This window comes from Scardinius erythrophthalmus (genome assembly GCF_964197995.2).
Source record: "Scardinius erythrophthalmus genome assembly, chromosome: 4".
In the NCBI taxonomy this organism is placed as follows: domain Eukaryota; kingdom Metazoa; phylum Chordata; class Actinopteri; order Cypriniformes; family Leuciscidae; genus Scardinius; species Scardinius erythrophthalmus.
Window position 1 is genome coordinate 23,080,113 of NC_138224.1, and position 22,869 is coordinate 23,102,981.

General features: G+C 35.7%; 1 protein-coding gene and 1 long non-coding RNA gene across 4 annotated transcripts in view; one reads left to right on the plus strand and one right to left on the minus strand.

Annotated features, from left to right (window-relative positions):
* kiaa0930 overlaps positions 1–13,924 on the plus strand; it is a 39,189-nt gene extending 25,265 nt beyond the window's left edge. The window contains exons 8-10 of one of the 2 annotated variants that reach the window (XM_081364225.1): positions 3,517–3,676; positions 6,660–6,815; positions 12,469–13,889. In XM_081364225.1, the coding sequence (XP_081220351.1) occupies positions 3,517–3,676; positions 6,660–6,815; positions 12,469–12,509 (357 nt within the window). In that variant the 3' untranslated portion in view covers positions 12,510–13,889. Of the gene's footprint in view, positions 1–3,516; positions 3,677–6,659; positions 6,816–12,468 lie in introns of both variants that reach the window. The other variant, XM_081364224.1, reaches the window with a different exon arrangement.
* Positions 13,925–16,425: 2,501 nt separating this feature from the next.
* Positions 16,426–19,643, minus strand: LOC308690021. Of its 2 annotated transcripts, none has more exons than XR_014030109.1 (6): positions 19,503–19,643; positions 19,257–19,321; positions 18,930–18,985; positions 18,497–18,537; positions 17,953–18,060; positions 16,426–17,405 (listed from the first exon to the last, which is right to left on the minus strand). It is a non-coding gene; the product is annotated as an uncharacterized lncRNA (long non-coding RNA). The 2 variants fall into 2 exon arrangements; XR_014030110.1 differs by having other exon boundaries at positions 18,497–18,577; positions 19,503–19,636.
* Between the last annotated feature and the right edge of the window lie 3,226 nt (positions 19,644–22,869).

Below are 22,869 nucleotides of genomic sequence, written 5' to 3' on the forward strand. Positions count from 1 at the left end.
TTAATCCACACAGATTATAAAATCAAATCAGTCATTTTAAAACTGTCTGCGAGACGCAATTTCACAAACAGCGTGAGTGATTCAGCGGCGCTGCGTCTTCTATCTCTCGTGTCTCAAAATGGGTTGCACAAGGCAATCGTTAAGCGCGCTGCAGGCGGCGATAATACACTCTCGCGTTTCGAGAGTCGGGATAGACGGAATTGTCACTTGCATAATCGGGCCAGCATTGCATCATGAGTAAGTAAAGTTTACCATTTGCACGTCTTTTTAAGTCTTACCAGTTTAAACATTCACGCGATTTTAAACTCTTCGGTACTTGCGCGCTGTCTGAGAGATGTTTTTTTTCTCTGCACACACACATAGAGTAAAGCCGCCTCACAAACAGCTCGCGGGTAACAAAAGTTGTTTTCCGTGGATTATATCCTTTAACAGTCAAAAACATGCGAAAATCCTGTCAATTTCGGTCTTGGTGATATCCTCTAAACACAGTCGGTTATGTCTTAAATAAGCATAAATCGCACGTGACCGTATAATGAAAACAGGATCCGTGCACTAGTTCTTAAAGGGACAGCAGCCATATGTGTCTGTCATAAATTTGGTTGTCAAAACAACAAAACATAGCTTTCATTTTAAGGAATCAGGATTAATAGCCTATGTATTTAATTTAGTCAGGACTAAAATACTACCCAGTGTTATTTTACATTTGATTACTTTATTCAGTCTCTGTGGTATTTCTGAATACTAGTGTTAGACCTAAGCAAAAACTTTTCTCTTTATTTCTCTTTATTGGTATCTTTATTCTATTGTATTTATTTGTACTACTTTTTTCAATTTAATTCAAAGATTGAAATCAAGCTTCCTTGAGTTGTGTAAATTCTTGAGAACAAAATTACCCCATTGTAAAAATGCAATGAGTGAGCATACATTTAGGTGAGATAAATGTAATAAAAAAAAGGAAGTCTAAACTCCCCCCTCAAATCCCCCCCCCCCCCCATAAGAATCACCTAAGGGGGGATTTCCCCCCCATTTTCCAAAATGAAATTCAGGCCCTGAACAGGGTTTAGCATAATGCCAGAGAACGTCTAATTTCTTGGAGTATTTCTTTATTTACCAAAAACATCACTTTGCAGTGTATTGTTCAATGAATTTTTTTTATAATAAATGTATTTTTAATTAAAATGGGTGCGATGTAGGTCTTAATTTTCATTAAAGTGGTCTTAAAAAGGTCTTAAAAAAGTCTTAAATTTGGGGTGATCAAACCTGGTCTGTGTTTTCAGATCATCCGCACATAGCTATGGTTGCCAGATACTATTGAAAAAAACGGGTAGAAAACGTGTTCTTTTAACAGAAAAGCTCTGACTAGGGGTTTAATTATTAAAATCTGGCAACCGTAAGCCTGAACGCTCGTAAAAACAGTCAATGTGTTGTCGTCTCCTTTATTTGACACAAACAAGTGGTTTTGGTCAAGTTTAAAAAAAGTTTAAACACATTTCAGTCTCGTCTTTTTTCGTCAACGATATTGCATGTGTTGATATAGTCACAGTTATCGTTTAATGACGGGGGTGTCGTCTCTCATTGTCTTGTCTTAGTCAGGGGAAACAAGGTCGTCAACGAACATTTTTCGTCATAGTTTTCATTAATGAAATTAACACTGCTCAGGAGCTCAGTGAATTCAAGCGTGGCACTGTGATAGGTTGACACCTGCGCAATAAGTCCATTTGTGAAATTTCCTCACTACTATATATTCCATGGTCAACTGTTAGTGGTATTATAACAAAGTGGAAGCAATTGGGAACAGCACGTAAAATCACAGAGCGGGGTCAGCGCATGCTGAGGCGCATAGTACGCAGAAGTCAATAGGTACAGTCCTCCAAACTTCATGTGGCTTTCAGATTGGCTCAAGAACAGTGTGTAGAGAGCTTAATGGAATGGGTTTCCATGGCTGAGTCACAAGTGCAATGCAAAGCATCGGATGCAGTGGTGTAAAGCAGCCGTTGGACACTAGAAGTGGAGACGTGTTCTCTGGAGTGACGAATCACGCTTCTCTGTCTGGCAATCCGATGGACGAGTCTGGGTTTGTCGTTTGCCAGTAGAACGGTACTTGCCTGACTGCATTGTGCCAAGTGTAAAGTTTGGTGGAGGGGGGATTGTGGTGTGGGGTTGATTTTCAGGGGTTTGGCTTGGCCCTTTAGTTCCAGTGAAAAGAAATCTTAATGCTTCAGCATACCAATACATTTTGGACAATTTCATGCTCCCAACTTTGTGGGAACAGTTTAAGGATGGCCCCTTCCTGTTCCAACATGACTGCGCACCAGTGCACAAAGCAAGGTCCATAAAGACATGGATGAGCGAGTTTGGTGTGGAGAAAGAGAGAAAGAGAGAGAGAGAGAGACTTCTGTTGTATGCTCTTGATTGCTGATCGTTCACTCAGCACATATGCATCATTTGTGCAACTAAAAACATGAACTGTTACATGATTTATGTATAAGAAGTGGTACCCTACATTATTACAGGAAGGCACTAAAGTAATCACATGATGTTTTAAAAAATTGTTCTATGTGTAAACATCCCAGGAGGCAGTGCTCAAATAGACTATTAAATCGAGTTCAAAATATTGTTAAATTATAGGCTGAGTATAGGCAAGTATCCTTGTGAAACATAGTCAGTTATGTCTTAAGTGAACGTAAACAGTTTTGTAACAGTATGTTGAATAAGTACAGCTCTTAAAGTGACAGCAGCCTAATAAACCTGTTGCTGTCTTTGTCCTAAATGCTAATCTAACAACAAAAGACAAAAATAAGTTCACTCACTGATCTTTACTGGTTGAGCCCTGCTGGAGCAGCTCTAAATATTCACTGTGCTATTAAATTAAAGATAAATTAGGCAAAATATAGTCCTGCAGTTACTATAGTACAATAAGCTCTAACAGAGCTTTATGATTGGTGGTGGTTGAGGAGATTCCCCTGAGTGCTGAGAAAAGCACTATATAAATGTAATGAATGAATGAATTGGCCCAAAGCAGACTTCTTATGTCAAAGCATCACCTTTATTCTTTGTTGACACAGCATCATACCAGTAGTTTTCTGGTAAAGTTACATTTTCTCATAATTTAAAGGTAATTTACCAGTAAAGACTGTATGTGTGAAAGAGGCTATTGTCTCAAACATCATGTGATATAAATCAATAAAAAAAAAAAAAAACAGATTTTGAAAATACAGTAGCCGAAAAAATCCCTAAATTAACTAGTCCTCTTAAAAAATACCAAATGCTAACATTATTATTTTCCATAATGTGGAACACATGCATAACTGATGATAACATAAGGTTTGTGTTAAACAACCCTTTAAAAAAAGTGTTCCAACTTTGATTTTCATTGGGGCATCAATTTAGCACATTAATTTAGTACACAAAAACAAACAAAAACAACAATTAATAAAATGAATCAATCGAATCTTGTATCGTATAATTAATTCATGTGCATTTTTAACCGAATTGACAGTCCTGTTTTCCTTCTAGGTGACATCATTCAGCACTCCCCCTACCCCAGAGAGAAACAGACCCTCCTTCTTCTCACCTTCACTTCGCCGGAAAGTGCCCCGAAACCGAAACGCTGAGATGAAGAAATCGCACTCGGCCAACGACAGTGAGGAGTTTTTCAGAGAGGAGGATGATGAAGGTACACAAACACACTGGAACAGTAGTGACATTAAACAACAGTGAACCGTTTTAGTGCCGTATCTTATAGATTTGTATTTTTAAAATGATTTTAAAACAATTTTTTTTTTACTTTTTTAGAGGTCAGTTAGCTATATGTATTCTAATTATAAAATGACAAGTTTCCAGCATCTATCTATGTTCTGATTTATTGATGATCTCCTGCAGTCTTAAACTGCGAATTACTGAGCCAAAGAATCGAAGTAGCTCTGCGATTGGTCAAAACACACAGTATTCTGATTACCTCTACTTTTGCTTTGTTTTTTTACCTTAATTTATATTGCGCTTTTAACAATACAGATTGTTTCAAAGCAGCTTTACAGTGATAATAAGAAATTACAGTAACATAGATTGTTTTGGCTTTACAAGCAGCTCTAGAATAAAGTTATTGTCCAGCTAAAGTTTCTTTTGATTGATTGATTCACTTCTGTTGCAAAGATCATTAGTTATTTACTTAGGGGCCACTTACAGGACTAGGAAACCTGAAACAATGCATTTTTAATATAGCCGCAAGCTGCGATTTATCAGGGTCCAAGCACCAATAGCTCATTTAGACAATTATGTAATATAGCTGCCATGTGTCTCTAGATAATGTGTGTTTGTCCTACAAAGACAGCGGTGTAGAATCGACAGTCTGGAATCTCCACTATTACTAACCAGTTCTAAACGAGACAAACTGAAAATGAAAGAAAAGAAAAAAGAAAATGAGGAAATATTCAGCCATTTAAATGATCAGAAAGAGATAATAATTAAAAGCATTTCTTAACCAGTGGCTTCCTCTTGTGGACAACATTAGTATTAAAGGATTAGTTCACTTTCAAAAAATGTTTTGCTGATAATTCACTCATTAATAAATGTATTCTTTCTTCAGTTGAAAAGAAATTAAGGTTTTTGAGGAAAACATTCCAGGATTTTTCTAAACAGAATGGACTTCAATGGCAACCAACTATTCCAATGTTCAAAGAAGGTTCAAATGTCCGTTTCAATGTAGCTTCAAAGTCTCTACACGGTCCCAGCCTAGAAATAAGGGTCTTATATAGCGAAAGATCGGTCATTTTCAAAAAAAAAAAAAAAAAAAAAAAAAAAAAAAAAAAATATATATATATACAGTATACACTTTTTAACCACAAATGCCCGTCTTGTACCATCTCTGCGATGCGCCACGTATCATCACGTTGGATGGGTCACGAAAAATAAATAAATAATAATAAATTAAAACAAAGATGTCGGATGATTTTGAAGTTGGAGGAGAAAATAAGATGGAATTTTTCGGCCTTCCCTACCTTTTTGAACTGGAGTACACAGACAAATAACTTAGATAGATGATGTGACGCGTGACCTTTCCAACATGACGACGCAATGCGTTGCACATCTCAGAGATGGTACATATATATTTTATGGTGATGGTATATATATATATTTTAGAAAATGACTGATCGTTTCGCTAGATAAGACCCTTATTTCTCGACTGGGATCGTGTAGAGACTTTGAAGCTGCATTGAGACTGACATTTGAACCTTCAAACCGTTGATTGCCATTGAAGTCCATTATATGGAGAAAAATCCTGGAATGTTTTCCTCAAAAACCTTAATTTCTTTTCGCCTGAAGAAAGAAAGACATGGATATCTTGGATGACATCGGGGTGAGTAAATTATAAGCAAAAACATTTTTGAAAGTGAACTAATCCTTTAAATCCCTCATCTGTCATTTACATTGAGAAAATGCTGAAATATGATTGGCTACCATGTTTGCTGATGTATCAGAGTGATATTTAATGAACGTATTAGCATGTGTACCAAATTTCAACTTCATGGATCATAGAGTTGTGGAGTTACCGTGGGTTTGAAGTTGTAGGAGAAATGGGTGGAATTTAACAAAACTTGTGTGCAGCCTCAGAATATCCTGGGTAGGGTTGCACCAGCCGTTCGTAAGTGCTTTCTTAAATTGGAACGAAAAGTCCACACTAGAGGCTTAGTAACTACTAGCTAGTTTGTAACTAAATCTGTACTTTATTCCGTTGCACCATTTGTTCGTAAGGCAGAACGTTGCTAGTAGGTCGTAAGCTCTCCATAAAGTAATGCGTAGTAACATAATGTGACGTTTAGTCTCGATGATCCAATAGCAGCCTTCAAATACATGAGGAAAAGTTGTTTGAAATGCCATAAATATTAATAAGGATCAATAAATAAATATTGATACAAAAAACATAAGACATTACATTTATTGATTGATATTTGACATGCACAACATAGACCGATGCACACAGCGGCAAGCTGTTTAGGACGGGTTCGTGTTCAAGAGCCACTAACAAAGTAATCTTTTCACATAATGTTCTCTCTCTTAAAATGTAAGCGAGTGTAAATGTCAGCATTATCACATATGGCTAAAGAATTGAAGTCTGTCAGGTAAAAGAAGAGCTTATTGATGCAGTTCAGTCTGTCTGATATTTTATTCCAACAGTAAACTACTGATTGGAGGCTGCCGTAAATGTTTAGTTTATACGTAGAGTTACACTTCAACTAAGTTTAATGGTGCAACGCAAAAATATTTAGAAGTGCTTAAGTCGTAACTTAGTGTCCATTTATGGCAAAACTAGGCTAAGTTGTAACTTAGCACAGCTGGTGCAACCGGCCCCTGTTGTCTATGTGTATCAAGTTTTGTTAAGTTTGGACATTGCGTAAATATATATTGATCAATAAAACGAATAGATCAATTTGTGCAAATGGCTGTCGGCGGGACAATTCATTAACATATCTTTACAATATTTTCACGGTGGAAATTAAACTGCCAAAAAGACAAATTTTTAGATTTTACTTCAAGTAATTCAAAGGAAAAAAATATTTTGAATCTAGCCCACACGGATCTGGAGTTAAAATAGTTTAAATGGTTAGGTTGTCAGGCTTTCCATCCCAAGTAAAATGTAAGGTTCTTTTCTCTCTCCTCAGACCTGTGCAACACTACAAACCTGCGCTCCCGCTCTCTATCAGGGACGGGCCGCTCGCTGGTGGGTTCTTGGCTCAAGCTGAACAGAAAAGAGGAGTATTTTCTGCTGTATTCTCATCTCACCTATGTGACTCTTCCTTTGCATCGTATCACCACAGGTACAACACACCTGCCCTCCATACAAATGGCAAGCCGTTTTAGCTTAAAATGTAGAGTAAGATCTCTATAATTGGAATTCTTTCTAGTAAGAATGCAGTCGAAGAGCTCTGTAAAGGCATTCTTTCTAGTAAAGACAATTTTAGAGCTCTACAGTAGCGATTCTTACTAGTAAGAACTCTTACAGCGCTCTCGATTCAGCACATTCATTGATTAATCGTGCCTCGTCATTTCATAAAGTTTTAATGATGAATAGCAGCACTGAGGCTCCAATGATTTTAGTGTTGATTAAATCATAATATTATGGTTTATAGAGAAGAAAGATGTAGGCTATGTACTGTAAGCTTTACACTCAAACAGAAAATATATACACAATTATATGCATATTTATTTATGGGTTGTAAATTACCTGGCTGTAAAATGATGCCTATTTTGTTCAGCATCGCAAGGGTTTTATTCACATTATCCACTCACAAAATATTGCTGAGGCTGGGTCCTGTTACATCACGGGATGGTCATTTTGGCTATGGGTTTGGATTTGGCTGTGCGATATTTATTTATCGTCTACAGTAATATCGTAATTGTCATTTTAATGTTATTGAGTATGTCACTCACTTTGCAAAAAGCAAACAAAAACATGTCTCGAGAGTTCAAAAGCATTCTCTGTGTGATGAAGCCTATTAGAATGTTAGATTGGCCCTAGAATTCAGGTTATGGGGGGAAAATATCCCTGTATGTGTTTTTTATATATACTTATGACTTAGGGGTTAAGTAATATGAATATGACACAAGCAAGAGTGACGTTTTCCCAAATATCAGTGCATAAGCGCGATCGCGAGCATTTTAACTTACAAGAGTGAGTTATATATACAATATTGTCTGTTTTTGCTCTGTTTAGCCAACGAAAATTCTGTTTGCATCATTGAATCATTATTTTCCTGTTATGACTGTAAAGCTGCGTAAAATGTCTCAATGTCTGACAAATTTATAAACTGTTGGACAAAAAAAAGAAAGAAAAAAGTGTGATTTTCTGATTTATGCAAGTTAAATTCCCATATAGATGCTGTAATGAAAATGGTGCGCTAGTACAATAGTGCCATTTTCCATCACTCTGTAATTCACATATAATTATTGGAAAATTAAAACAATCATGATGGATAAAACAAGAGAAAGAAATACATTTTAAAACTCATTTGTCGTGATGAAAAGCCTAACAATTATATGTAGCTCAACTTCTGCATACATGTTAAACACCAAAATGAAATGATATTTTGTTTGGTTGAGGGCACCTTACTGGTGAGTTTTCTTTGCTCTCAAGCATTTTCAGGAGTATAAAGATGTGAATTAATGTAGTGATTAAATATTATTTTTTAATCACAAAATATATCCGAGTTGTCATCTCAGTCTTGTGGTTATTCTGACACAATGAAAGTGCTAATAGGGCTTTTATTGTGAAGTATTGTAATGTGTACAACATCTAAAGCAGGTGGGATTTGCAAGGGAAATGGGCGTAATCTCAAATCTGTTTTGCATCTAATTAATTTTTTAATAGTAAGAGTAAATCTAATTGGATTTCTTACTAGCAAGAATTTGAACTAGAGAGCTCAAATGTTACTAGCAATAATCGAATTAGAGAGCTCAAATGTTACTAGTAAGGATTGAATTAGAGACCTCAAATGTTACTAGTAAGAATTGAATTAGAGAAATCAAATGTTACTTGTAAGAATTGAAATGGAGAGCTCAAATGTTACTAGTAAGAATTGAATTAGAGACCTCAAATGTTACTAGTAAGAACTGAATTAGAGAAATCAAATATTACAAGTAAGAATTGAATAGAGAAATCAAATGTTACTAGTAAGACTTGAATAAAAGAGCTCAAATGTTACTAGTAAGAATTGAATAGACAATTCAAGTGTTACTAGTAAGAACTGAATAGAGTATGGCAAGCCGTTTTAGCTTAAATTGTACCCAGCATTACTCGTTGTAATTGCAATTTTACTAGTAAGATTTCAATTTGAGAGCTCTACAATTCAATTCTTACTAGTAGCAATTACAACTAGAGAGCTCTTTAATTCAATTATTACAAGTAAAAATTACAATTAGAGAGCTCTCTAATTTAATTATTTCTAGTAAGAATTACATTTACAGAGCTCTCTAATTCAATTCTTTACTAGTAACGATTCCAATTAGAGAGTAGGGCTGCAACAAACGATTATTTTGATAATCGATTAATCTAACGATTATTAGAACGATTAATCGACTAATCGTCGATTATTTCGCCGACTAATCAGTAAGTTTGGAACGATTATTCAGCCTTTTCAATTAGTTAAAACACTGAGTTATACATATTCTAACTATAATATAAAAAAGAAAATCACTTCAGCTTTTGAAATGGTTGGTTTAATGAACTTTGAGCCAACTAAACAGGTCATTCTCTTTAAGTTTTCAGATTTCTGTCCAACTCAAATCACACACAAATGCAAAAAGCATTGGTTAAATATTCGGTTCTCTTTCAATAGAAAAAAATAAACAAAAAAATTATCAGCTGCATTACAGACAAACTTAAACTGCAAACAATTATTATAAGAACACAATTTAAAAAAAATTGACAGCTGAGCTGACAGAGACATTCTCATTCACCTTTTAATTTACTGTATAAAAAAATAACTGACATGATATTCTTCATAACATCTCTTTTTGTAAGTCTTCATGAATATGGAACAAAATACAGGCAAGTGATAAGACTGTAATAACTAATAGTTACAATAAAAAAACAGCCCTGACTCCTAAGCTCGATCAAGCTTTATTCTATGCAAAAATAATCATCACATTACTGTAATTATATTATTATTGTTAATATTATTGCTATTATTAGTAGTATTGCATTCTCTAAAAAGAGATGTACTGCTAGTTAAGTTATTTACGTTAGTGTTTTAACATGCATGTTGTGCTCCCGTGAAAAGCAAGTTCCGCCTTGCATGCATTGCACACGACAGCATTCTTGGTTTGAAGTTTTGTGAAACTTTCACACACCTAGCTAGTTCGGATTCGTTTGCACTCCGTCATAATTCGCGCTGTGTTTTCTTCTACCGCAATAGCATTATAACGGCTGCATTACACTCTAGCGCTACAGCGCCGTAGCGGTCAAATCGCGATATTGCAGGCCCTTACATTAGGTCACGTTGGATCAAACGACTACTCGACAACAAAGATATTTGTCGACAATTTTTTATTGTCGACGTTGTCGACAATGTCGACTAATCGTTTCAGCCCTATTAGAGAGCTCTATAAATGAAATTTTACTAGTCATATGTCTCCATTTTTAATTATGGAGCTGTACAATTGACCGTTCGCAAAACCCCGCCCTCAAACGGTCCTCGTCCAATCCTAGCTCAGCAACTGTAACTAAGTAGAAGGACCTCCGTCAAACATTGCGATTTCAGCAAGATGGTGAAACGATGCTCCTACGGCATCTGCAAGTCTGACACCAGGTACCCCAAAAGTTTAGAGGGAGGGGTCGTTGTTTTTTTTTTTGCCTTTCCAAAGCCCAAGACCCAAGCGGAAAGATGCCGACAATGGATTAAGCAGTGTGGGAGACCTCACTCACAGCTAAATGCCTCGAAGATTAATAAGCATACATATGTCTGCTGTAAGTAAAGCTAGCGAGCTAACTTAGCATATCAGTTATCAATAAGTAATTTAAGTAAGTTACTCTTACAACACTTTGCAGTTTTAATTATGTCCTGTATGAATAAAATGACAGAGTATTTATTTTTATGTTTCCACTGTTCGATCGCGCCCGTGTCTCTCTCTCTGACACACACACACACAACAGCATTGCAATCTTGACATCGGAGCCTGTTCATTATGCTGCGTTCACACCAAACGCGAATAGAGCATCAAATTCGCGTGTATCGCGTCTAGTTCGACGCTTGAACATTCTGAATCCATTCGCGCGTCCAAAGCGAATAGGACGCGAGCGAGCGAGTGCAGTATGAAATGTTTAAAGACACGTAGCGCTAGAACATATGCGATGATGAAAGGTGGGGAAACTGTAGGCTAATAACGTTACTTGTTTAGGTTGGTCGTCATCCTTAGCTTAGCTAGCATAGCTAACCTGTCATACCTCTGATAGAACAGGTAGAAACTGAATCTTTGTAACCTAAACTAGATTGCAGCCCTTTCTGTCGTGCCCTGGAGGATATGTCTGCTGCATTACTCCAAAACCAATCACTTATACCAATAGGTATGGAGCTCAACCCAGCCATGGCTATGTCTGGTTCTCAATTGTTTGACGGGCGTAGTAACAATAACTAGGGGGCGTGGCTTTTGCGAACGGTCAATTGAATTGTTACCAGTAAGAATTACAATTAGAGAGCTCTACGATTGAATTGTTACTAGTAAGAATGCAATTGCAGAGCTCTTTAATTCAATTCTTACATTCTTACTGGTAAGAATTCTAATTAGAGAGCTCTCTAATCCAATTATTACTAGTAACAATTCAAATTAGAGAGCTCTCTAATTCAGTTGTTACTAGTAAGAATGCAATTACAGAGCTCTGCAAATATACATATCTTTAATTCGTTTTTTTACTAGTAAAAATTTAATTAGAGAGCTCTCTAATCGTAATTGTTACTAGTAATAATTGAATTAGAGAGCTCTCTAATTGGAATTCTTACTAGTAACAATTCAATTGTCGAGCTCTCTAATTGGAATTCTTACTAGTAACAATTCAATTGTAGAGCTCCACAATTAAAAATGAATGGAAGTCAATGGAGACATATGACTAGTAAAAATTCATTTGTAGAGCTCTCTAATTGGAATTGTTACTAGTAAGAATTGAATTAAAGAGCTCTCTAATTGTAATTTTTACTAGTAATAATTGAATTAGAGAGCTCTCTAATTGGAATTGCTACTAGTAAGAATTGAATTGTAGAGCTCTCAAATTTAATTCTTACTAGTAAAAATGCAATTACAACGAGTAATGCTGGGTACAATTTAAGCTAAAACGGCTTGCCATAAGAGAGTTCAAATGTTACTAGTAAGAATTGAATAGAGAGCTCAAATGTTACTTGAAAGAATTGAGTTAGAGAGCTCAAATGTTACTTGTAAGAATTGAACTGGAGAGCTCAAATGTTACCTGTAAGAATTGAATAGAGAAATCAATGTTACTAGTAAGAATTGAATAGAGAATTCAAGTGTTACTAGTAAGAACTGAATAGAGAGTTCAAATGTTACTAGTAAGAATTGAATAGAGAGCTCAAATGTTACTTGTAAGAATTGAGCTGGAGAGCTCAAATGTTACCTGTAAGAATTGAACAGAGAAATCAAATGTTACTTGTAAGAATTGAATTGAGAATTCAAGTGTTACTAGTAAGAACTGAATAGAGAGTTCAAATGTTACTAGTAAGAATTGAATAGAGAGCTCAGATGTTACTAGTAAGAATTGAACTGGAGAGCTTAAATGTTATTAGTAAGAAATGAATTGGAGAGCTCTCTAACTCAATTGTTGCTAGTAAGAATGCAATTACGACGAGTAACGCTGGGAACATTTTAAGCTAAAATGGCTTGCCATTCATACAAACAAACTTATTTTCTGTACATTAGCCTTGAACATTAATTGTAATGCTAATGGCTCTAATGTTTCCTTTTTAGATATTCTGGAGGTGAGACAAAAGCCCATTTTGATGACATAGCATTTCCAGACTCCTCAAAAAACAGTTACCAAGTGCCTCCTCACATCAGGCCCCTGAGGAACCACCATCAGAGAACCAAAAAAAAACTACAAACAGTTCACAACAGTGACGGAGAAGAGGAAAAGGGAACAAACTCCATCAAGAAGTGCCTGTTCTTCAGCGAGACACCCTCAGAACGGCTCGAGACCTGGAACTAAAGTGATGCGAAAGGGAAGTGTGTAGTGGGAAATGAAACACAAAAAACGAATGTCGTTCTTGTAAATACACTGCTGCTTAGATACTCAGTGAAATGCACCGACCACAGCCGTCTCCCTTCCTCCCTCCCTCAAGAGACACTCGTAGGTTTCACCATATTGCTGATTTTGTGCATAGTATATTTTCCAAAGGACGTTTCCTCGCAGCTCTAGGCCTTAATACATCACTAACCAGCTGATATATAACACACACTATCCTTTTGATAGCCCATTGCTAATGTCCAGCAAACGTCCTCCTTTACTTACACGATTGTCGTTACTTGATGTTGTCAAGGGGATTTATGATATCCAAATACTAGTGAACATGACGTATCTCCTGAGAGGAATGACGGAGAAGAACTTCTACGGAGAAGGATGACGACAGCACCTGAGCACAGTTCTTGGAAACATCTCCGTCCACAAAGACACTTTGTTCTTAAACGTGACACTGCTTTTTTTTTTTTTCTCCGCTGTGATTTCTTCGCGTTTGGTGACGGTCGACTTCGAGTTTCAGTTTTGAAAACTCTTTTGCACTAAAGGGCTTTTGGAGTTGAACATGTTTAGCCAACCCAAAGTGTCAGTATTACTTTGTTTTGTACTTACGTGTGTGTGTGTGTGTGTGTCAGCTGAATGTAATAACTGATCCGACAGCTTTAATATCCATTTGATATTTGATAGGGAGATTTGCCAGCAGCATTTTGAAGTTGTTGTTCAATCTATTTTAGGACCCTAGTCCTGTTTTATTTCTCTTTATGCTGTATGTGCGAAGCTTCAGTGGAAGGCTGTTTTTAAGGAAGTCCCAGTTTGTTAAACGCTTTACATGCGCTTTTTGTATCAAGTGGTAATTCAGCAGTAAATGTGCATGTTGTCATATTTATGTTGGTAATATATACACCTTTTCTGTACATCTTTATGAAAATACACATAAAAAAGCTTGTTGATTTATTTTTTTTGCTTAAAAGTGTTTTGTCGAATATCGCACAAATTGGCTTAATGGGCTTTCCTGTTGCTCAAACAGTAGAGCATTGGCGCTTGCAACACCAAGGTCATGGGTTCGATTCCCAGTGAAAGCAAGAACTGATAAGAATGTAAATGTGTACCTTGAAATGCAATGTAAGTCGCTTTGGATAAAAACGTCTGCCAAATGTAAATGTGAAGGGTTAATAATATGAAGGGCAAATCAATAATTAGTTTTCCCCCAAATTATTACCTTTCATGAATTAACATATTTAAAACTTAAAGGGATAGTATACCTCAAAATGAAAATTCTGTCATTTACTCACCCTCATGTCTCACAACCCGTTACGGGTTTAGAATGACATGAGGGTGAGTAATTAATGACAGAATATTAATTTTGTATTAATTACAAATTAATTTGTATTTTTTTTAAAAAACACTGCTTCGTTCATGAAGTTGCAAAACATTTACAAATGTCTTGTTTCGAAACGTGTCAAACTTGCCAAGCCACCTCATTTCAGCAAATAAGGCTTTGTTACTTCATACAAGACAGTGATGACGTATTTTTGTAGGCCAACCCGGAAGTTGACATCACCCTGGTTTCCTTTGCATTTGGAAAATTGTAGAAAATAAGCTCTGTGACCAACAAAAATGTATGATTCTCACACATCTAGTTTATCATAATAATCTTGACAAATTAACAAAGCTTTTATGAAAGTTCAAGTTCAAATGCAATCGGCAGAAGTAAAGAGCTATAAATGAACTACACCATGGTCATATGACTTCAACATTACCATTACTAAGCTTCTGACAACTTTCAGTTTTCCCTGAAGTAGTTTGCAAGAAAATGTTTATAAACACAAGGCTGTGAAAGAGGTTTTTTTTATGCTTTATTTGAACATTCAGTTTACTACAGTGTGGAACAAAAAAAAAATTGAACACAACAATTAGTATTAAGAATAACAAATATAAAGAATAGTTAAATAAAACACTTCAACAACACCAGAGCACAAAACAAAAACAGAACTAGACAGTAACTAAAAATAAATGAGAATGAAAAAAATAAAGAAAGAGGGCATTACTTTTATTAAAAGAAATTTAAACATTAAGGTAAAAAGTTTGTAGGTCATGCGGATTGCACTTGTTCTGAGTCCTTTGGGGTTAAGAGAAGATGAAATTGTAATCAAGTAAATGTTTTATCTCATATAAGAATACCAAAAATAAAATTAAAAATAGGTTTACAATTCGAAAACTTACATTTATGAATATAAAATCTACATAGGAAAATAATTAGATTTATTATAAAGCAGGCATTTGAATTGCTTCAAAAAATAACAGTTTTGGGATTCATTGAGAAATTTTGAAAGATATTGCTTGAGATAGATAAACAAACTAACATCTTTCCAAAGTTACAGAGTATAACTGCATGACCAAAACTAATGTGAACTAGTGAGTAGATGAGTTTACCTGTTCGGCTAATGACGTTTAGCCACTTATTGGCAACAATCTTTTCAAGACAAGAAAAAAAAACCTTACAAAACACAAGGGATAATTAGGCCTACTGATTTTTTGGTAATAGAATAAAATGTGAACATATCTTGAGCTTGTGTTAACCACATACCTTATTTCATAGATTTAACCAAAAACCCTTTACTTTCCACTGAAACCCCAACTAATCAAGCCAAAGGTGACAAGGAACCCAAACTCCCTCAATTGACATAAATGGAGAAAGATTGTTAACACAGCAATCTTTGATGGTAAAAGTGATAGTTCTACCATATTTGTAACAAGGAGTTGATTTTGCAAACTTGGTTAAACAGAATATGCTGAATGATCTGAGATGTTATCGCTCTGCTGCTGAATTTCAATGTCATCAACATTGATCCCATGTGACGAAGTATGATTACGACAATGAAACGTGTTGTCTAACTCCAATAGAGTTTAGAATATATCTACATGGATGTTAAAATCACCAAGTAAGATATTATATTAATTATCTAACTCTGATAGAAAATTAAATTCTTTGAAAAAGTCTGATAAATGTGCCCTGTATACAGAAGCAAGTACAAATGTCAAAAGGGAATTTTAGTGTACACTAGATAACATTACATAAAGCACCATCTCTTCAAAAGAATCATACTTGAAACCAGACCTCAGAGTAAAGGCCCGTTCACACCAAGCACGATAACTATAAAGATAACGATAAAGATAACTCCACACCAACGACCGCCCAGCTAACAATTTAACGTTCTGGGAACGTTCTGGGAACGTTAGTTTTTGGTTCCCAGAACGTTCCCAGAACGTTCCCAAGAACGTTCCCTATTGGTTAGCCAGGAAAGTTTTCTTTACGTTAATAGAACGTTCCCTATAGGTTAGGGGAACGTTCCCGGAACGTTCCCGAAAGGTTCCCAGAACGTTCCCGAAAGGTTCCCGCAAGGTTCTCGTAACGTTCCCGGAAGGTTAGGGGAACGTTCCCGGAACGTTGCCGAAAGGTTCCCAGAACGTTCCCGGAACGTTCTCCTAACGTCTACACATCCTGATATGCCTGTACACAAATTGTAGGTCTACAAACAACATATTCTACATTGTTTATTGTTCAAACACTTAAGAATCCTATGAATATATTATTACAATAAATTGAATTTACAGAAACTATCACTAATAAGTAAATCAATCAGTTTGTATTAAATAAATAAATCAGCACACAATCCATGTTTTTGTTTATTCATTGTTTAATTATCAACCTAAAATAAGTCATTAAAAACAGCGTTAGCAAAATGTATTCAGGAACAGTAATTTACATTTAATATTTCAAACATGAAAATATTTCAAATAAAACTGCACAAACATTTTAATTAAAACGATCTTTTTGCAAACTGTAGCCTATAACTTTGGCTATAAAGTTGAAAAAGTATTCATTTATATACAATATACATGAATGTGCCAATCTTCACTCCGCTCAAAACATTTAAACTCCCAACACCATCTGCAAATTTAACAAGAAAATAAAAAGACAACGCGTTACATGGACACACAATCCCATGCCAAAATTCAAGCCCTGTAATGGCATTAATATTCATCTGGAGCAAATGAAAAGAGTGAGGTGGGATTGTGGATCACAATTGGGATCACAAGCTGTAGGAGATATGAGCACGAGCGCTGCTGGTATCATGTATTTATTCAGATATTTCAGCATCAATGTGTATAGAAAAATTTATATATTTCAAAACAATACATTGCATTTATTTATATTGCACTATTTATTATTTCAGACTACAAATCAAAAAAGGAATGTTTTATATAGGGGTAAGGATACCCATATTAAGCCTCTCTCTCTGAAGTCAAATAAAAAACAGAGAAAATAATATTTAAGTCTAGTGAACTCTGACCTGCGAATTCGCTCTACCTTTTATGTATAAGTCTCACCTCCAATGAAGAATTTGAAAACCTGTAACTGCTGTGTTGTTTATGAGAAAGAAAGTGAAAAAAAGTTTGAAACTGCTATCAATTTTTTTTTTTAATCTCTGTGACTTTACACCTACAAATTCCACTGTCACAGGTGCTCAGTTTTGCTATAATGAAACCCTCACAAAACATGGTAATAATCAGCCATCCATGCAAAAGCAAAGGTCGGTGTAGTTTACAGGTGCATCTGTCCAGGCCAACATCTGATGCCTTGATGCCTTCCGCTGGGATCCCAGAAAACCTGAAATAAAAAAATAGTACAGTTCAAAATCTATCATACATACATCTCATCTGGTATCACAAATTATCATTCCAGGTTCACTTTAAGATATGCTCAATATTAGTGCTGCACAATATTGAAAAATTTAGAGTTTATTTAGAGATATCAGCCGTATGGTTTAGTGCATGCGCTAACGGCTCCAGGTTTGTATCTGGTAAATTACCCCACTAATAATGCCCAGAATGGTACCAAACTACTACAGTAGTACAAATAGGTTCTGTACTCATTAAACGAGGCATTGGAAAGTTTGTAAGTACATCAGGAGTTTATTTAAATAACACTTGCCTGACGGCGAATGCTACTGCTGATGTTGACGTCACTTTATGAGTACAGAACCTATTTGTACTACTCATTTTCCCCGACATAGAGCAGACCGGCACACAACAAAAACTGCTGTTCGGATGTTCCCTTTTCTGATATTTTAGCCTTCGTGACATTTTAATTAAAACAGAAGTAAGAATTTTAGTGTAATAAGCAAAAATTAACAGTAAACTCAGAGATCACCTACCGCTGCAGATGTGTACGGAAGTGAAAAGCGGAAATGCTTAGACCTCTTTCCGGTTCAACCGCTGGGCGCTCCGCATAACCTCTATTGGGGGGATTTTGTAGAGTGAACCTGCATAGAAAATTACAATAGATAACAAGCATAGATAAATACAATAGAAGAAAAACACAGTTGAAATAAGCAGTGCATTATGTTTTTCAGTTAAATCTAACTTATCAGGTACAGAAATTGATTTATCAAAATGTAAAATAAGTCTTCAGTGCAAAAATAAAATAACTATAAAATTAATGTATCTTTGCTAAAGCTACAAGTCATTCTCTCTTTTGATGTTTGATCACCATTGGCGACACAAGCAGCTGCGGGTACGTTAGGCTGCTGTCCCTTTAAGACGAATGCGCAGAACTAATATAAATGACACGCATCCGTTTTCTTTCTGTTTAAAACACAAGACAAGAGGAAACTCGCCATTTTGACTTCATTTTGCGTGCACGTGTCTGTTTAAGCTAAAAAAAAAAAGTGAAAGAGAACTGAATTCGGCTAAACTCACCTTCTTCATCTACTGACTGTGGATGGCATCAAGGTCTTGTCCTGAAGAATACAGGGCCAAACAATAGGGATTTTATCTCATCTGGTAACAAGAGCAAAGCCATAACTTTAAGAACTCTAATGATATATTTACCCCCTGATATTGCATTGGGGATATCAATTCAAACATTTTTAAAGGCTAAGAGTATGAGCCACAGCTGCCCAAGATATCTAGGGGTTGCAAATTAGTCATGGCTATAAACCTGTATGCATGGCATCTACTTTGTATTTTTTATAAAGCAATGTTCTATGCATTTGTCCCTGTCAAATAAACATTAAATAAATAAATCTGTGAAAAATAACTGCCTAAAGTTGTCGACCCCCTGAACCGCATTTAAAAGTACAAAGAATTTCAGTATTGATCAATAAAAAAAAATAAAAAAATACATAAATACCTTTGAGTTGGACAGTATGTTGTCAGTCTCATTGGCCAACATAATTCAAAACAGACCTAAAGAAATAAAATAAAATATAGTAATCATCAGGATATCATGTTATCATAATAGTTAAATGAATTATTATAACTATGACCATTATAATATTGTATTAGTCGCCTATTATTTAGCTGATTATTTAGCTTACAGGCTTCTCAAGGACAATCTCACTGAAAAAACTTGGGGTTAATGATTTTAAAATGTGAGACTTATTTCAAAAGCATAAATCTTACAGACCCCAAACCTTTGGACAGCAGTGCACTGCATGTTTGAGGTGGTTTTGCTTACTAGTCATATGGTTCATAGAGATTTTCTTGGACAGGGAGTGCAGCAGGCCATCACAGCATGATGATCTAGGAACATAACATGCTGTTTGTCACAGAGCCAAAAATATTACATGTGATAGGTTTATTACAAGGAACCAAGCTAGAACAGAGGTGAAATGCAGAAAAGATAAATATATACAAATCTTAAGATAATATATTGTGAAATAAATGCATGTGGAATTATTATCATGATTAAACAATAACTCACCCCTTGTTGTAGAGTTTTATTTTTTCTCTCGCTATTCTGAAATCACATTTTAGCAATATTGGTAAGTAACGTCACTGATTAAGTTAACAATACAGTGCATTCTTTTTGGTTAGCCTAAATAAATTAGCTTACTTCCCATTGACAAATTACCAGCAAAACTATCAAAAACTGTTATCTACACTAAATATGTGTTTAAAAACCCAAACTTTCATAAATAAGACCTCAACTTAACGTAACTTAGGCCTAACGTTGTCTTTTGAAACCGGTTAGCTAGCGTAGATGCTAACGGACTTTTTCAAAGACATAAAATCATTTCTTTAAAATAAATATTTAACAGAAGCGTGTCAATTACACGTAAGAAATGTGTCAGGGGCGTTTGTGTGTATTATTTGTGAGATTTTGTTGTCTAAACTTACCTGAAAGCAGTGAAACCAACAGCGAGAGACGGGAGTTTTGTTGTTTGTCAGTTGTCGATGACGTTTCCATCTGCTCTCGCGCTGCGCACGTGCTCCAGTGTTTGATCACGCGCATGCGCATTAAAACACTTCAAAGTCATGCAGCATTTAAATAAACATATAGAATTAAAATATAACATAATTTAAAATATCATTAATAAAAAGTTATTGCGAATAGATCTGAACGTTGTTGGTTATCTTATAACCTTAGGGGACCGTACTGACGACGTTGTCAGTTGGTAATCTGCCTGTTAATAGTAGGCTAAGTGATATTAAAATAATAACCTGCAGAGAACGTTCCCAGAACGTTCTCTTTAGGTTATACAAATAAAACCTAAAACCTGCAAGGAAACGTTCTGGGAAGGTTCTCTTTAGGTTATAAAAATTAAACCTAAAAATAACCTGCAGGGAACGTTCTGGGAAGGTTCTCTTTAGGTTATTAAATAACAACCTGCAGGGAACGTTCCCAGAACGTTCTCTTTAGGTTATAAATTTAAACCTAAAAATAACCTACAGGGAACGTTCTGGGAACGTTCCCTTAAAGTTATAAAAATAGATCCTAAAAATAACCTACAGGGAATGTTCCCAGAACGTTCTCTTTAGGTTATAAATTTAAACCTAAAAATAACCTACAGGGAACGTTCTGGGAACGTTCCCTTAAAGTTATAAAAATATATCCAAAAAATAACCTACAGGGAATGTTCCCAGAACGTTCTCTTTAGGTTATAAATTTAAACCTAAAAATAACCTACAGGGAACGTTCTGGGAACGTTCCCTTAATGTTATAAACAAAGATCCTAAAAATAACCTACAGGGAACGTTCCCAGAACGTTCTTGTTTGGTTCCCAAAAAAATAACCAAATGGGAACCAAACGGGAACGTTAGGGGAACGTTCTGTGTTTGCTGGGCGATAGCCTAACGGTCTTTTTATTCTAAGCACGCGCGCGCGCCCCATTTTGAATGCGCGAGACCTTTAGATCAGAATGGATTCTGATTGACTGTCAGTGTTTTATCGTTTGACAGCTGGAAAAAAATCGTTCTGAAAGTGATCCCAACGATATCGTTCCTCATATCTTTATCGTTATAGTTGTGGTGTGAGCGGGCCTTAATACCACAAATATTACTTTAAATTACAGCAACTTTCGTGCGCGACTCATGTTTATAACATGTTTAAGTCCCCCTGTGGTGAAAATCAAGTTTTTAATGTTGTTTAAAGGGGTCATATAATGTCATTTTTGTACAAGCTAATATGATTATTTAGGGTCTAAATTAAAAGTTTGTAATATACTTAAATTACAAACTTTCATTAGTATTGTAAGAAAACACTCGTTTACCTGGGGCCCGTTCTTCGTACGTTGCTTAAAACATCCGAGATCAATGACACATCCAAGATGATATCATCGTGCGAATCATGATCTGGCTAACTCGGTTCTTCGAACACACTTGCCGGATATGATTAGTATCGCTGGATTGAGTTATCTGAGATAATTGCGCGTTCATGCGCTGGCTTAAAAGGGGATATGTATCGATAGTAGAAACATTGACAACGCTGCTATTGGCTGTTCAGCGTGGCCAAAGAGCGCGCTCAGCCGCTCAGTTTTTCTCCTCAGCAGAGCAAGAACTAATAGTCGAAGTTTATTCGGAATTTTAATGTTTAATCAAAACGCCAGGGAACACCTCAAAGTCTGCAAAAGCCAGGAGAGAGGGCTGGCAAAAAGTAGCAGACAATTTAAATCCGTTAGAAGTGGCCATGTTAGATGTTTTTATTACTTATTAGCCTATATTTTTGTATTTTAATAATTGCTTAATTACTTTGTGCATTGTTATGTCAGTCACCACACTAGAACATGGGAACTAATAAAAGTGAAGTAGCCTACAAAAATATTCTACATAATGGTAATTTTTTGTTAAATTATAGTCTCTTTTATAAAAGGCACTGTTAAATAAATGGTTGTCTGTTTATAAAAGCAACCAAGAAAAAGGCTGAGAAAAAAAGATCTTAGTAGCCTACACTGTAAAATAAATTTTGCTGCATTAAATTAAGGCTGTATTAATTTAAACTGTTAAATCTTGAGTAATGATGAATTGCTTTGACTTGTGAAAGTGAAAACTGATAAACTTATGTTAATGTAAAAAATATTTTGCCATGAGTTATTGATCACATTTTTCCAGAGTGTAGTTCATTGTAATGAATTTGTGTTTTCCTCTTTTGTGCACTTTTATATAACACACCAACACTTGTATCTGTCCCAATCTGGCTGAAATATGTGCGGTAAGTGGACATTTTCTAACTTTCCAAAGGAAAGAAAGAATAAGACTTTGTAATGTCTATTTGTTTCCATTGCACTGGACAGTGAATAAACCCTCTCAGATAACTGTCATATGGAGGAACTAGCCTACCTGCAAATGCATAAATAACTTTACTTAATTTATACTTGTATGCTTTATGGCTGCAATATAAGTTGCAGGATTCCACATCTAAAGAAAGGCCTACAGAAGAGTCTGCACAGACAGAAGAGACATAGGCCTACAGGTGGGCAGTGTATAGCCAACTTTTCCTTTTTATTTGTTGCATGAGGCATGTGTCTAATATCTCTTGTTGCAGGCACTTGACCACTGGCTTTTCTTTACAAAGAACAACTGAAATAAAACTCAAGGAACTAGGCATATTTGTCTTTTATTAAACATTAATTTTTTTTTGGCAATGTTGTGTAATATGGCACATGCAACAATGTCACAGGCCCTGTCAGGTGTGCAACCCTCAGACTTTTCAGACACTGAAATCTTCCCTTTAGTTAGCCAAAGTTCATATCATTGTGTGCCCTTGTCCTGGAGCTGCATTGTAACTGGTTTGGGTCATGGGAATGGGGTCATAAAACACCTTTCTGCAGGCAGGAACATGTCATAATGAC